General features: G+C 44.2%; 1 protein-coding gene across 2 annotated transcripts in view; it reads right to left on the reverse strand.

The window, feature by feature from the left end:
- Nucleotides 1–12,211, reverse strand: part of LANCL2 (LanC like glutathione S-transferase 2) — a 28,540-nt gene extending 16,329 nt beyond the window's left edge. The window contains exons 1-2 of one of the 2 annotated variants that reach the window (XM_052699010.1): nucleotides 11,960–12,211; nucleotides 2,060–2,177 (exon numbers count right to left, since the gene is read on the reverse strand). In XM_052699010.1, coding sequence (XP_052554970.1) covers nucleotides 2,060–2,177; nucleotides 11,960–12,160 — 319 coding nt within the window. In that variant the 5' untranslated portion in view covers nucleotides 12,161–12,211. Of the gene's footprint in view, nucleotides 1–2,059; nucleotides 2,178–11,374; nucleotides 11,545–11,959 lie in introns of those variants that run through there. The other variant, XM_052699011.1, reaches the window with a different exon arrangement.
- Between the last annotated feature and the right edge of the window lie 2,633 nt (nucleotides 12,212–14,844).

Consider the following 14,844-nt stretch of genomic DNA (forward strand, 5'->3'; position numbering starts at 1 on the left):
GCATACTGCTCTTTGTCCTGCTGCTAGGCACCACTGGAAAGAGTCTGTCTAAATCATCTTGATTCCCCCCATTAGATACTTATAAGCATTTGTCAGATCCTTTCTCAGTCTTCCCTCCTCCAGGCTGAACAAGCCTCAGATCTCTCAGCCTTTCCTCAAAAGGGAGATGTTCCAGGCCCCATCTTTGCGGCCCTCTGCAGGTGACCCTTCAGTAGTTCCCTGTCTCGCTTGAACTGAGGAGCCCAGTTGTGGACTAAGTATCCTATATGAGGCTTCACTAACCTGGAGTAGAAGGGGATGATAAGCTCCCTCAACCTGCTGGCCATGATCTTTTTCATGTACCCAAGATATCATGGGCCTTCTTGGCTACTTGACATCTGCTGCACTCACTTACCAGCCAGTCTTAGACCTTGAAACATATCTATCGTTTACACATAAATTGTCTAAAACATCCCCACTCATCCACCCACAGTACTGTCTGTGCTGAAATATCAAGAAGAAAGTGAAGAAATTTTGCATTTCCACTGCCAAAATTAAGACTAAGCATGGGCAAAGCCTGGAAAGCTTTTTCAGGCTGCTTCCCCCTCTCTGACAGAGACAACAGAACAGATCTCCTCATGGCACACATCAAACATGCTATGCTAAAATCAGAAGAATGTCTAAAGCATAAGATAGAGCAGGAATACAATTTGCCATTGTAATTGCAAAGCAGCACTTTAGAGGCCAAGATGGAAAAGTGTTTTGGCAGCTTGAAGAGCAGTGGCTGTGTCAGGCTTGACATCTGCAGGCTCTGCCTAAAGGATCAGTAGGGTTCACTCATATTTTGACAGCATTAGTACTGCAAAGTAAAAGAACAGTGGTGTTTAGGGATAAACAGCACTTGCACACACATATTTCTCTTCATATAATTCACAATTTTGCAATCTTACTCCATTCCGCTCCTTCCCACATGCTCATTTTAACATTTTTGTACAGACAAAACAGCAGAGCCAAACTACCCTCCGGTGCAGCCTCAGCAAGTTTGCAGATGACACCAAGCTGAGTGGTGCACTCGATACATTGGAAGGAAGGGAAGCATCCAGAGGGACCTGGACAGGCTGGAGAAGTGGGCCTGTGTGAACCCAGTGAGGTTCAATAAGAACAAGTGTGCTTGAGGTTCAATAAGAACAAGCAAGGTGCTGCACTTGGGTCAGGGCAATCCCAGGTATTGATACCGACTGGGGGAAGATGTCCTTGAGAGCAGCCCTGCGCAGAAGGACTTGGGGTCCTGGTGGACGAGAAGCTGGCCATGAGGCAGCAGTGTGCGCCTGCAGCCCGCAAGGCCAGCTGTGTTCTGGGCTGCATGAAAAAGGGGCGGCCAGCAGGAGAGGGAGGTGATCGTCCCCCTCTGCTCGGCTCTTGTGAGGCCCCATCTGCAGCACTGCGTCCAGGCCTGGGGCCCCCAGCACAGGAAGGACGTGGAGCTCCGGGAGCGGGTCCAGAGGAGGCACTGAGATGAGCAGAGGGCTGGAGCAGCTCTGCTGTGAGGAAAGGTTGAGGGAACTGGGCTTGTTCAGCTTGGAGAAGAGTTGAGGGGAGACCTCATGGCGGCCTTCAGTGCTTGGAGGGAGCAGATAAATAGGAGGGGGAACGGCTGTTTGTGAGGGTGGATGGTGATGGGACAAGGGGAATGGTTTTAAAGTGAGACAGGGGAGGTTTAGTTTTAACTAGCTCTAAGTCAGTTGAGCAAAAAAAGTGAAAATGACTAATTTTAATAAAACCTTAAAAAAATGACAGGTAATTTAAAAGAAGTAGCCTTAAAAAATCCATTCATTTTGCAAAATGAATATCTCAATATACAAAAGCCTATGAACTCTCTATAATGAGACTGTTGGTCCACTGAAGTCAATGGAAGTCACTGCAGACAACAATGACCAACGTTATAGAGTTAAAAGAAAGCAACTCATACTGTATCAGAGTTCTGCTACTGCTCCTATGAGGATTCCTAAAGGTCCTTTTGCGAAAAGACTCACTCACACCATTCAACAAACATTCTTCATTCACTGTCTAGCTCTCTCACCAGTCCAGCCGGTATAGGCAGAGCAGTCGTGGGGATCTGCTGTCTTCAGCCCTTCCTCCATTTGCTGCAGAAGGTCCTTGATTTTTGTCTGGATCCGTTTTGTGAACTGAGCACTGACCTGTGAAAAGGAAAAAGGAGAAAAGGAGTGAGGCAAAAAGGAAAGAAGCCAGGTGTTCCACTTCTCTGTTTGGAAAAACAAACAAACAAAAAAAACCCCAACCACTAAACAACAACAACAAAAAAAAAATACTGCAGAATAAATATTATATACAGCAATCAGCAATGTCAAAGAAATAGCTAAAGGAAAATAAATATTTGTGTTTAAGACCAAGTCAAAATCAAAGCCATTACTTTAAATGATATAATTCATAATTTATTCATATCTTATTTTTAAATCTAACTGATTGCTCAATCTGTGATCACCATACAAAAGGCAAGTGATCTAGCCATAAAATGCCCTCCCTCTTACTTCCTGCTCTCCTCTCCTCCACCAAATACCATTAGGATTGGCACATTCTATCATGAGAGAAGGTTGTTAAATGCAGCAAACTATAAAAGAATAACCACTTGAAAAAATAAGCTAGGCACGAAGATATGTAAAAGCAGCTTGGCAGCTCTAGCTCATACTTTTTACCCTTTGGCACAAAGTTGAAGAAACAAACCCTTGATTTTATCCGTTCCTTGCTTTTACTTTCAGGCAAGAAAAGTTTACAGATAATTATATACTAAATACTACACAGAACACTTTATCTTGCCACCTCTTGTTAAACATAATGTGTGGGTTCAATGCATTACTGATTATTCCCTTAAGACTATGGAGCATGGAAATAGTTAACAAATAATTGTTCTCCCTACTAACCTCCATGAAAAAGTGCATTCATGAAGTCCCATCACAGGATAGATTTACATGTGCAGTGAAGACATCAGGAAGAATACTCAAAAATGTTTTATTATACACAATATGACTTGCTAATTAACTTTTGCTATTAATACATTTATTAAAACTATTTATTATATTTAAGTAGAACCTGAGAAGAAGAAATAAAAAATTTCCTTGCTAATTGGGCTGTAAGAAAAGCTTTATCAGTATCACATAGCTACACCACTCTGACAAGATAGTGATCTATGCTAATTTCACAGGGCAAAAAAATATTTCGTGAATGTTAATTTTTCACCATCTATAGAAACATCCAATCATGTGTCACTTGTCTTCCCTGTCTTAGTTACCCAGGCAGGAACAATAAGAATAGAACCTCTCTAGGAATAAGAAAGCCAGCAGCGCTCTCTCATCCCCCAAACCCAGGTGCTACAACAAAGTGGTCATCAGCATCCAGAAAAAGAGCATTATACAGTTTTGCTACTTGTCACAGACAGAATTAGCCACTCCATTCTGAATTGTGCTTGATACACTTGAATCATGCTTCTACACTTGCTTCCCAGCACACTCCCTAGTAACAGCTAGAACAAGTCAGATTGGTGAAGGTTTGCTTGATTTAAACATGTCTACATCTATGATTTCTCACTATAGAAAGTGAAGTTTAGCTCATTTAGGAAGGCAAGCTCTTGTTCCATTACAACACATTCCAAAAGGAGAGGAGTTCAGTTAAAAGGCAAATCCCAAGTGCTGCTGTGCAACTGATCACTCAGAATACGCATTTTGCATCCTGTTCAGAGTGAAGCTTCAAGCAATGAATGCAAACACAGAATCACAGAATCTCTGAAGTTTAAAAGTCATTTAGTCCAACCCCCCTGCAATGAACAGCCATCTGCAGCTAGATCAGCCCACTCAGAGCCCAGTCCAGCCTGATCTTGAATATTTCCAAGGATGGGGCATCCACCACCTCTCCAGGCAACCTGTTCCAGAGCCTCACCAGCCTTACTGTTAAAAAACAAAACAAAACACCTCCTTCCTTCTACTCAAACTAAATCTCCCCTTAGTTTGAAACCACTTCCCCCTGTCCTATCACAACAGACCCTGTTAAAGAGTCTGTCCCCCTCCTTCTTATAGTGCCCCTTTAGATACTGAAAGGTTTCCTATCTGGTCCCCCTGGAGCCTTCTCCTCTCCAAGCTGAACAGCCCCAGTTCTCTCAGCCTGTCCTCTTGACATTCACTTGATAAAGAAATCAGAAAGATAGCAGGAATCACTCAAGTCCTCTGACACACTCAGAAATGTCTAGGGTCAACAGTTCAAATCCATTTTACAGTGATGAGACAGGGGAGGGAAACTGTGCCATTATACACAGCATGTTGCACAAATATCACTCCAGACTATCCTAGGAAACAGCAAGAGCTCTTTAGCATTCTCCAATAACTTGAGAAGTAGAACCAAATACAGTAAGAAGCTGGCATCTGCTTTTCAGCTTTGATATGGCATTAAACATCTTTCTGTTAGGAAACTATACTGTCCATACAAAAAAACCCCACCCCTAGCCCTTTCAGCCAGCCCAGCGAACAAAACACAAAGGCAGGGCTTCTCTCCTTCCAAAGCTAGCTGTGCCAAAGCTTAGGCATATGGCATAGCAGCAGGAGCTGATGCATGCAGGCACAGTTCCGTTTATCTCACAAGAGTGAACAAAGGTTTTACAAAGTTTATTTACCTACTGCACCATCACAAGTAGGCTGGTTACCTTCTTGTTCTGACAATACGCCTGCTGTTACCAAAATGAGTTATTTATTAATCAAACACCAGATCAAATTACTTAAGAGGCAGGAGGAAAGAATTAGGACATCAGGACAGCTAGGTTCTCTTTTGAAACACCAGTTCCACAGAAGTAGTTTAGCTAAGGCTGGCATTTCCCTCTCTCCAGAATGTGAACTGTAACTCATTTATCTTGATTCAGTGCTAGGAAAAGCAAAAATGAAAGGATTTTTTAAATTATGGTTATAATCATTTATCAACATAAACAAAGCTAATAACAAGTTTATGCCAGTGTGGACAGGTTAAGGACAGCAGTTTTCCCCAGATAACTACTCCTCCACCACTTTCTTTCTTGCTGCTGCTCTAACAACAGAGCACTGTTACTGTTCATTTGATAGGATTCCACTATAAGCTCATAAGAAATGACTACATACAAGAGATTAATTACATAAAGAAATTAATGTTGAAAGGTGGGTTTTTAAGGTTTATAAACCTCCTTCAAGGAATCTTATGGAAGCATTACAGTCACACATAAGGCACACTAATTGGCACTGAGCTCATTTCAGGAGAAGCACATTCATTTTGTGAGGATGATTCCAGCTGGCATTCTGCCTGTTCTGCCAGCAACTCACTATTCTCATTCCTGTTGGGAAAAAAACAAAAATCAGGATACCTGCTCTTCGCTAACCAATATCACATTTACTCCACGTTCACAAGACACAGTGATAACACAGGCTGAAGAGTATCTCTCACAAGAAATGCTTCACTCCAGGAATGCAACTGCTGAATTACTCCCCCTGCTGCTGAAGGAATAACATATCACCAACCACTGCTCAACGTTTAGACCAGCAAAATGCAAATGATGAGTGCTAGTCGCCAGAAACACCCATAAGAACCCAGAACTATACTGTCTAACAAGAAAGGCTCATGAAACAAAACTAGTGCAGAAAAATACAGCTATGTTTGTTTTGCAAATTAACTGTTTTTTGACTTATTTGAACCACAGTACCTTTCCTCCTGCACTGAGTCAGGATCCAGAATGCAAAGCTACACTCCAATAAAAAGTCTTCTGAAAGCTACTACGAACTTAAGGAATGTAAGCATACCACCATTCAGCTTTGGCACTAATGACATGTTGAACAAATTACGCTGTTCTCCGCATTACTTCCTTCCTCTATTTGCATTCTTTTATTTTGCAAAACTCTTAAAAAGAACTTCAGTGATTTTTTTTGGTAAACCTGGCACTTTAGTTGCACAAATACATCTCGATGCAAATAATAATCTCCTAAAAAATTATCACTTGCACTGACACACCAATTCTTAATGAATAACTTCTTCACTACATTCAGCTGTACAGCTGTGGCTTTACAACAAAGCAGCACCAATCACTGATGAAGGAACATGCAGTTGCAATATACGTGCTTTATATTACGATTTCAGGAAATGAAGTGAAGCACATAGCTTAGAAGTCTTCCAAGCTTTAAAATAAGGTACACATATTTGCACACCTTGTGCTTCAAACGATTCACATAAGCATACCACACTGCTTATGTAAACCTGACAGAGCAATTGGCAGCCCATGGCACTCCTTCTGTGGATAGTAATAGTCTGATTTGAAAGCCACAGGATGAGTTATTTCATTTAATTTTTTCAAAGATATTTAGATATCAGGGTGCTTTTCAAGAACACCTCTCATCATCTAATTGCATCACGATGCATCTAAGTAACCTGTATAGCCTGATGGCAAGACAACAGAGAACTGAGCTCAGCTTCCTGAATAGCTGCCAACATCCCAGTCTTTCTTGTCACCATCTGTTCCCAAAACAACTGTCTTTCTGTTAATTCTTCTCTATCATGGTGAGTTCTTTTGGAGGACTGAAAAAGGAAGCAAATGATTATGCAGAAGTAGCAAAGAGATGGCCTACATGCAGAATACTATCCATCAAACAAGCAAAACTCCTCTATTTCATCTCAGCTCAAATCAGATTAAGGAACAGAGGCATTTCAGAGAGAAGTGACTTCAATATTGGTGAAGGAGAAGGAGAAGTGAAGGAGACTGAAGTGCTGAAGTCACTGAAGGAGACTACAGTGCTGGGGGTTTTTTTGGGAGGGAGGGCAAAGAGTATTTCACAAAGAAGAAAATAAACCTCAAGCTGGCACCATAGCAGGGATTCATTCAAAAATCAGCCTGCTGAGAATCACAGAATCACAGGGGTTGGAAGGGACCTCAAGACATTGAGTCTAACTCCCCCAATAAAGTACCCTAGATAGGTCACACAGATAGTTCTCCAGATGGGTCTTGAATATCTCCATAGAAGGAAACTCCACACAAGTGCAAGACTCCACACTTGCTCTTGTTAAACCTCATCAGGTTCCTCCCTGTCCAACTTTCCAGTCTGTCCAGGTGCTGTTGAGCGGACAGGGCTGTGTCACCCACTCCTCCTAGCTTTGTATCATCAGTTAACTTGCTGAGGGTGGACTCAATCCTTTCATCCAGGTCATCCGCTGATGACAACCCTTTGAGCTTTGCCAATCAGCCTATTGTCAATCTACCTCACCATCCACTCATCTATCCCACATTTCCTAGGTTTCATAATAAAAGACATGACACTGGTAAAGAAGAGCAGGAGAAAAAAAACCAAAAGGCAGCATTCCACTGAAAGATGAAACCCTGGCACTTGTGAAGTCATTGGGAACTCTGCCAGTAGCCAGGCAAGGTAGCCTAAGGTAGCCAGGTCTTACAATCCATGCGCTGCAGCATACGCTTACTGCAGTGGAATGAGATCCTGTGCTCACTCCACAGAGCTCCTGCAACAGCAGAGCAGAAACAAGGGCGGAAACAAGGAGCCCAAGAGCAGAATCCAAAGGGTTGAGCTGGGAAGCAACCCACTTTTTGTAGATAAAAACGAGATTTACTTTGTTTCTACCTAAGTCAAAACACCTTTACATCTCCAACAGTAACATTTTTTCACCTCTGAAAATATCAGGTAACAATTTCTCATAACTCAGCCCATTAAACAGTTAAACATGGGTCTCTGCTACTGCTCAATTACGTTCTTCCATTTCTGCAAAACCAAATTACTTGAAACACTGCTGTCTTAGAACATATTGCCCTATTTTTCAGTGCCATCTCTAGTTTCATGTAAGTGACAGTGAGAAAAAAAAGAGGGTGGCGGGCTAGGAGGAGGAAGAGAGAATCATTAGCTATAGGCAAACTATTACAAATGTCAACTTCAGAATAAACCTTAAATGCACATAACACCCTACCTCAGAGAACAGAGGGAAAGCCAGCAGTCCACTTCTGTTACACAACAAATTATTTAAAGCAAGACAGAAATGAGGCTGTATCTAATGCATTTACATGTAAAATAAGCAAAATATGTCTCACTGGTGACTGAGCGAGGAAAAAAAGAGTAAGATTTTAGATCATCATAAAAAAGCTTCTATTTACTGATAGCAAAAACAAATGCAATTTAACATGATTGACAGATGCTGAAGAACACTATCCCATGTTCTGGGAAACGGAGGATGATAAAGCAAAGGAGTGCTACTAACACCACTGGTACTCCAGGTAGCCTAATACCAGTGTGCTACTTCTTGACAGGCAGGAAGATAAAAAAAACTACTGTGAGTGGGATTTAAATTTACTCACTACACAGAAGTCTCCACCTCAGCTCGAACATTTTCCAGTGTTCCACAAGCTGTAAAAAAAGCTAAAATTTCTCCCAGTACTGTCTAAATTATTTTGGTGCACAGAGCACAGGAACATCCACATAGTGAATTCGACAGTACATAAATGTCCTGTAGTCAGACTCAATTACCATATATATTACAATTTCTTTTATTTTCACCATTTATTTCATTTTTATTTTCATTTTCAAAAAACACTACTACCTCCTATTGCACTTGCTCATGTGACTAGTCAGAGAATAATACCACCAAACATGTCTGCAAAATGAAACTAGAAAATGGCAAAGACAAGACAGATACAAGAAAGTTTGATCAGAACTTTGGTTTTAGTCTAAGAAAGTGTGTACTTATTCAGAATTGGCTGGCTAAAGCCAAACAGGTTTTAAAAGCCAATTAAAGTATGAAAGCCAGTCCTGAAAATTGGGAAAGATCTTCAAAAAGCATCATAGAAGTGCTAAATGGTATTTGATGCCAATATGCAGTGTGAGAAAGAAGTAGCAGCTTCTCTTCTCAGACTACTGACACTGTCCTGAGTAATGCACAGTGAGGGGCAATAAAAATGATTCTCAGCCTGAATTTTGACCAAGATTCACAAGAATTAAAATAAACTTTCCTTCAACAAGAAAACGACTTGTCATATTCAGAAGCCTATTAAAATATTACAATATCACACACCTGGCATTTTCTGGAGCACCAGAAAATGGCCAAACAAAGCAGCAGTCTGAAAGAAATGCAGATGCCACAACTTGGGAATATCCCACAACTCAGACAAAAAGATGGGAAAAAAAAAAACATTTTTTGGCACTAGAGGTTCAGTTTGGCCTTCACTGCACAAGTGGTGTGATCCACATTAGTGCAAGTGGTTGCAGAGTCAGTCCCACAACAGGTGGACCTTGCTGTTCCCAGCACAACAAATGAAATTCTCAGTGAGACAACTCAACCAACACAGGAAGAACTGCAAGGAGGGGGACCAAGAGTGAGGCAATGGAAAAAAATTTAGGCCTTATTCCCCCTCTTTATTGCACAAGAGGAAGAAGACTGAAAAGCCATTAAATTCTCAGAATGGGATACTAAATTAACCACCCAAAAGTTAAGTAAATATTCTTTATCCCTGCAAAGTGATAACTTCTCCCAGCTAAAGGCTGCTTCTGCTCCAGTTCAAGTGGAAGGAGAAAGCAAAGCACTGTACTGCTCGAGACAGTTATGTTTTGGCTCCCAACCGCAGGGGCCCATACACTTCTACAGCCACCATTAAAAACAGAAGAACTCATAATAGAACTCTCTACGATGCAAAGGAAAATACCAAAATGTCTGCTTTTCAACTACTAATACTTTCCCCAAAAAAGCAACTAAACCAAATTAAAAATTAAATTAAACTAAACAGATAAACTGTTTTTACCCCCATGAACTACAAAGTATGCTTTGCTTTCAATTTATAGCTATCTATTTATTTCTTTGCCCCTAGCTATTTACATTTCCAGTTTGAAAGCATTTGGACCACCCTAAGATGACATCTATCGGTACATTTCCAGGGAAAAGTATCACTATAGAGTTCAAATAGAAATGAAAAAGGCTATGGAATATATACATATTTAATCAAAATAGTCATTTTTTTAGTGCTACTATTTTTAAAAAAGTAAATCAGCAGGCCAAAATCCTGTTTGCTCCTCTCTTCCTCCCACACTCTAACTTCTTTACATATACCCTATGCATATAAGCACACACATCCACATGCAGCACTTTGCCCCAGTTGTCTCACATTCTGGACAATGACTTGAAGAGCTCCTTGTCCTTTTATCAACTGGATTAACTTTACATAGCAAATATGGCAGCTTATGAAATCAAACGGAGGGCATAATAATGCAGTGCCTTCTGTGACAACAACAGAACCCCATACAGTTCTCGCTGTCATTATGTGAGTCAGTCAATTCTCACCATTGCACACATCAGCAGATGGCAGGAAAAAAAAAAAAGACACAATGCACATAGAGCTTCTGAAGGCTAATTTCATTTTTCGGAAATTTGTGCTAGTGCACAAAACAGTTTACAGAACAGTAAGTCTCTCAACCTGCGTAAAGTCCTTTCACCCTCACAGACGCCTTAGATGTTCCTCTGACAGGACTAGAGTCTGTTCAATGCAGCAAACAAGCAAACAAACAAAAATAAGCACACACACACAAAAAATCAAAGCAAATCAAAATGACTACCCTAAAATACCCACCAGGAAGTCTCAAAAAGGCAGTATGGAATAAGGACTGATTAGAGGCAAATGTTGCCAACAGTATAAATACACACAAACTTGGAGTCCAAGCCATGCTCTAACCCAGAAATACACAGAATCATTACTCAGAAATTGCAGACGCAGAAACAAAATGTAGGCACAGATCTACTCTCTCCAGCAAAACACAGAGCTGAAAAAACTCCTAGTAGGCCTGCTGAAAGTTGCTGTAACTACACTGCTTCAATGCAACACAGAAGATGACTTGTTTTTTTTCCAGAGGAGTTCCATGCTTTTGAACACTGCAAAGCCCCCTCTTTGTCTTCATACTCCAACTCAAAACATGCGGATAGGTTTTTTCATACTTTAAGCCAAATACAAAAGAAATCACAGTTCTTTCCAGGAAAAAGAAAAAAAGAAAAAAGGAAAAAAGGAAAAGAAAAAAAAAAAAATTAATGCTGGGTATTACTGTCTAGGATTTCTGCAAAAACAAGATTTTACTCACAAATCTACCTTTGCTTTTTAAACTTTTTCAAGCTCCATGATCTGCTTTTGACAGCTGCAACGAGCTCAAACAGTAAGAAACCAAACCCCAAGAGCACTCCTTTCTGTGCACCCACACAGCTTCATTCACTCCACTCCCAACAATTAGTAAAAGCTCTAACTCACCCTGACCAAGAGCTAGCATGTGCCTTGCTAAGTTTTATCACGCTCACATGCACTGCACTTCACCCAAGCACAGGTGAGTGAGAAAAGTTACTTCTGCACCTTACGCATTTGTACTTCCAGCAGCGTCACCACGCAGTATCTTCATTGGAAAGATGACATTCCTTCCGTAGCTTACACCAACTCGTGTGCAAACAGCCCAAGCATTTTTTGCCTGAGATGCATGTGGGAGAGCAGCTCACCAGCAGCACACGGTGTCAAGAAAACAAGCAGAGTAGAACTGCCCTCAGCGTTACCGCACAGGCCTCCTGCAGGCCACCCAAAATAAAGCGTTTTCGGGAACGTAACCACATGCCTTAAGAGTCACCACTGAAGGGAAGGGCCCAGCGAGCACCGCTGCCGCCCACCTGTGCGCAGCCCCTCCTTGCTCAACGCAGGGCGGCTGCGACGCCGCCGGGCCGCGAGAGGCCGGCGGGGAGCCGCTCCGCATCTCCTCTCCCGTCCACACACTCCCTGAGCCGAACTTGGGAGGGCCGCAGGCGGTACCGCAGGAGAGCGGCACCCATTTCGGGGCAAGCAGCCCCGAGTCCGGGCACGGAGCCCGGCCCGCCCTGCACGCAGGCCGCGGGCGGCCCGGACGGGCAGCAGGCCCGGAGGCGCGCAGAGCAGCTCCCTGCCGGCCCTCACCTTCCCGTCCGCGCCAAAGGGGAGAGCGTCCTCCGACGCCGGCGGCAGCAGCGCGCGATCCCGCTGGGCCTCCGCCGCTCCGTGGGCTGCCGCGGCTCCCTGGGGCTGGTAGTCGGGGTAGGGGTTGGCGAAAGCCCGCTCCTCCATCTCCGCCTCGCCGCCCAGTTGCAGCTTCAGCCTCTTGGACACGCTCTCTCCCATCTCGGCCGGCCCCCGGCCCGCCTCCCCGCGCGGCAAGCCGGCGGGGACGCGCTCCGCCTGGCGGAGCGGCGAATCGCGGCGGTGCCGGCTCCGCGGCCGGCGCCGGCTCCCGGCTACGGCCGCCGCCCGACAGGCGCGGGGTCGGACGGGCCGCGGCGGCCCCGAGGCACTGGCGGGGGCGCGAGGAGCGGCCACCAATACATCGAGCCGCCTCAGGGCGGAAGAGCCGCCGCCCCCGAGCAGCGGCGACTCGGCGCGGCGAGCGGGGGCCGCCGTTACCGCGGGCGCCGCCTCGCCTCCCCGTCAGTCGGGGCGAGGGGGCGGCGAGCGCGGCAGCATCACGGCTGCGGGGGCAGAACGCGGCCGGGGTCGCGGCCGTGCCCCCCCGCGGGGAGAAGCGGCCCGCCGGCCCGCGGTGCTGCTCCGCGGAGCCCGCCCGAGCTCCTCATCCTCCTCTGCCGAGGCGTCCGGCCCTCGGCTCGCTGCCGCCGGGCCGCGAAGCGGGGCTCCCGCCGGCTCCGCGCGTCAAAGCAGCAGCAGCAGCGCGAGGGGTAAGGACAGCCCCAGGAACAAGCAGTACGCGAGGATCTGTTTCGCCCGGCGCATCCGCGACCTCCGGCGGCCCGCGCTCATCCGGAGGCGGCCGGAATCGCCGCGGTACGGAGAGGGAAAGAGGCGGCGACGGCCCCGAAGCCCGCCCGCCTGCCCTGAGAGCAGAAGGCGGCCCTCGCAGTCCGCCCAGAGCCGGGTGAGGCGGCGGCCGCCCCTTGCTGGCGGGAGAGGCGGCTGCGGAGGGGAGGCGTGGGCGGTAAGATTAGCGTAGAAGCAGCCTGTCCCAGCACCGGCTTCAGCTTACGGTTGTTGGTGGGCTACAATTTGATCATGTAGCGTGTCCGTTATCCTGCGGAGTGGCATAAATATTAAGAAATACTTGTTTTTAACAACTGATCTGATGACTAAGCAAAAATTTAAACAGCTTGTCCACAGCAGATTTACGTGCTCTAGAAGCAAAAATGACCGTTGACTCAAAAATGACACAACAGTCCATGAAATAATGTGTTCTGTAATAACCTAAAAAATTCAGTGTTTTTCTCTTTGAAGGAAGTCTTTTATGCTGAGTGTGAACCTAAATGTGTAAGCACAAAATCTTTTAAACAAATCTCGTGTCTCCATGAAGACATCTTGCTAGGAAAAGTGCATGTTTCTGTCTAAAATGGTGTCTTGCCCTCAGTTGGCAAATCCTGCAAAGGTTGTGCAGTCCTGCAGCAAGACGAACACCTTTCAGTCCTGCGGGTGAAACTGCAATAAAAGTTTAACCAAGGTCTAACACCTGCTTAACAGAAAACTAGACTAATCATTCTTTACACAGGAGGAATTCACAAGCCTCTCTTTTTTACTTAATCTGTGCTTTCCCTCCCTGTAATTCCCCTTGTATCCCACTAAGTCCAGTACCTTACTCCTGATGGGACTACTGCCAGTTTTTAAAGCACTAAAATAAAGTATCTGTGACTTTGAGCCAAGACTGAACAACCATTATCCATGCATAAGCCATTAACAATGCTGTGGTTTCCCACATGTTTTGCTGTATGATCGTTAGTGTGCTTAGTAAATTATTTCAACAAGGGGAGAAAGAGCTGTATATCTCAGAGCCAGTCCTCCCAGGGCTAGTGCTCAGCTGCTCCTCATGCTATGCCTCACAAGAGCTACATCATACAATATAAGCAACATGATGTGGCTTATATAATCTACAAGAGCAACCATCAGGAATCTCAGAATCATTAGCTGTGACACATTTAATGGTTCCTTCAACAGCTCTGTTCCTTCTTTTCACATTAGCTGTTAAGCTGTCATTTACTTATGTGTGTAGCGCCTCCAGACGTGCAAGCAACAGCTCCATTTGTGTTTTATTCAGCGGAAACCAGATGATGAGTATGTGACTGATAAAATACCTTGTAAATTGAGGAGAACCAGTGCAGCAGCTGCATTAATCTCATTTTATTTCTCAATGTGCATTGATGAGGTTCAGCTCATCTCTGGTACATGAATAAAAGGGGGCCAGGCTGGGCACTGCCTTCTTCAGTCTATTATGTGGAAAAACAAACCAAGGCCTCTTTTTATCTGCTCAACAAAACAGTGGAGATTGGGCAGTTTACACCTGCTGAAAATCCAGGATCATACCTTTATTTGCCATGAAAATTACAGTATTTTATACAGACCTTTGCTTTCTCTTCAGTCTGCTTTTTTGTCTATACTGTAGTCCATGTCTGTTTTGCAGAACCCCATTTTCTTCTCTGACACTGCTATAGGCCTATAACAGCCTACAAAGACTTCCTTATCATCTCTTCACCATTACTGTTGCATTCCACTTAATTATATTTCCTAATTTCTTTTTTTCTCCACCACTGTCTATCGTGCTCTGCAGTTAAATTACTTGAAACAGTATAGGCCTAATAAACTCTGTTGGACTTTTTGTATTGAATGTGATACATCAAATTTGCAGGATCAGGCTTTGTATGTTAATTGTAAAAGTCTTCCAGACTTTGGATGAAATTCAGCCCTGTGTTTCAATTTATCTTCAGGCAGAGTATAACTGTTCACAAGAACTGGTGGTTTTGTGTGATATACCATACTTATTTCCCATAGCAACAAATTTCTGTGTCTGCTATGAATAACTGATCTCTGTA

This window comes from Tympanuchus pallidicinctus, unplaced genomic scaffold (genome assembly GCF_026119805.1).
Source record: "Tympanuchus pallidicinctus isolate F22 unplaced genomic scaffold, pur_lepc_1.0 scaffold34, whole genome shotgun sequence".
In the NCBI taxonomy this organism is placed as follows: domain Eukaryota; kingdom Metazoa; phylum Chordata; class Aves; order Galliformes; family Phasianidae; genus Tympanuchus; species Tympanuchus pallidicinctus.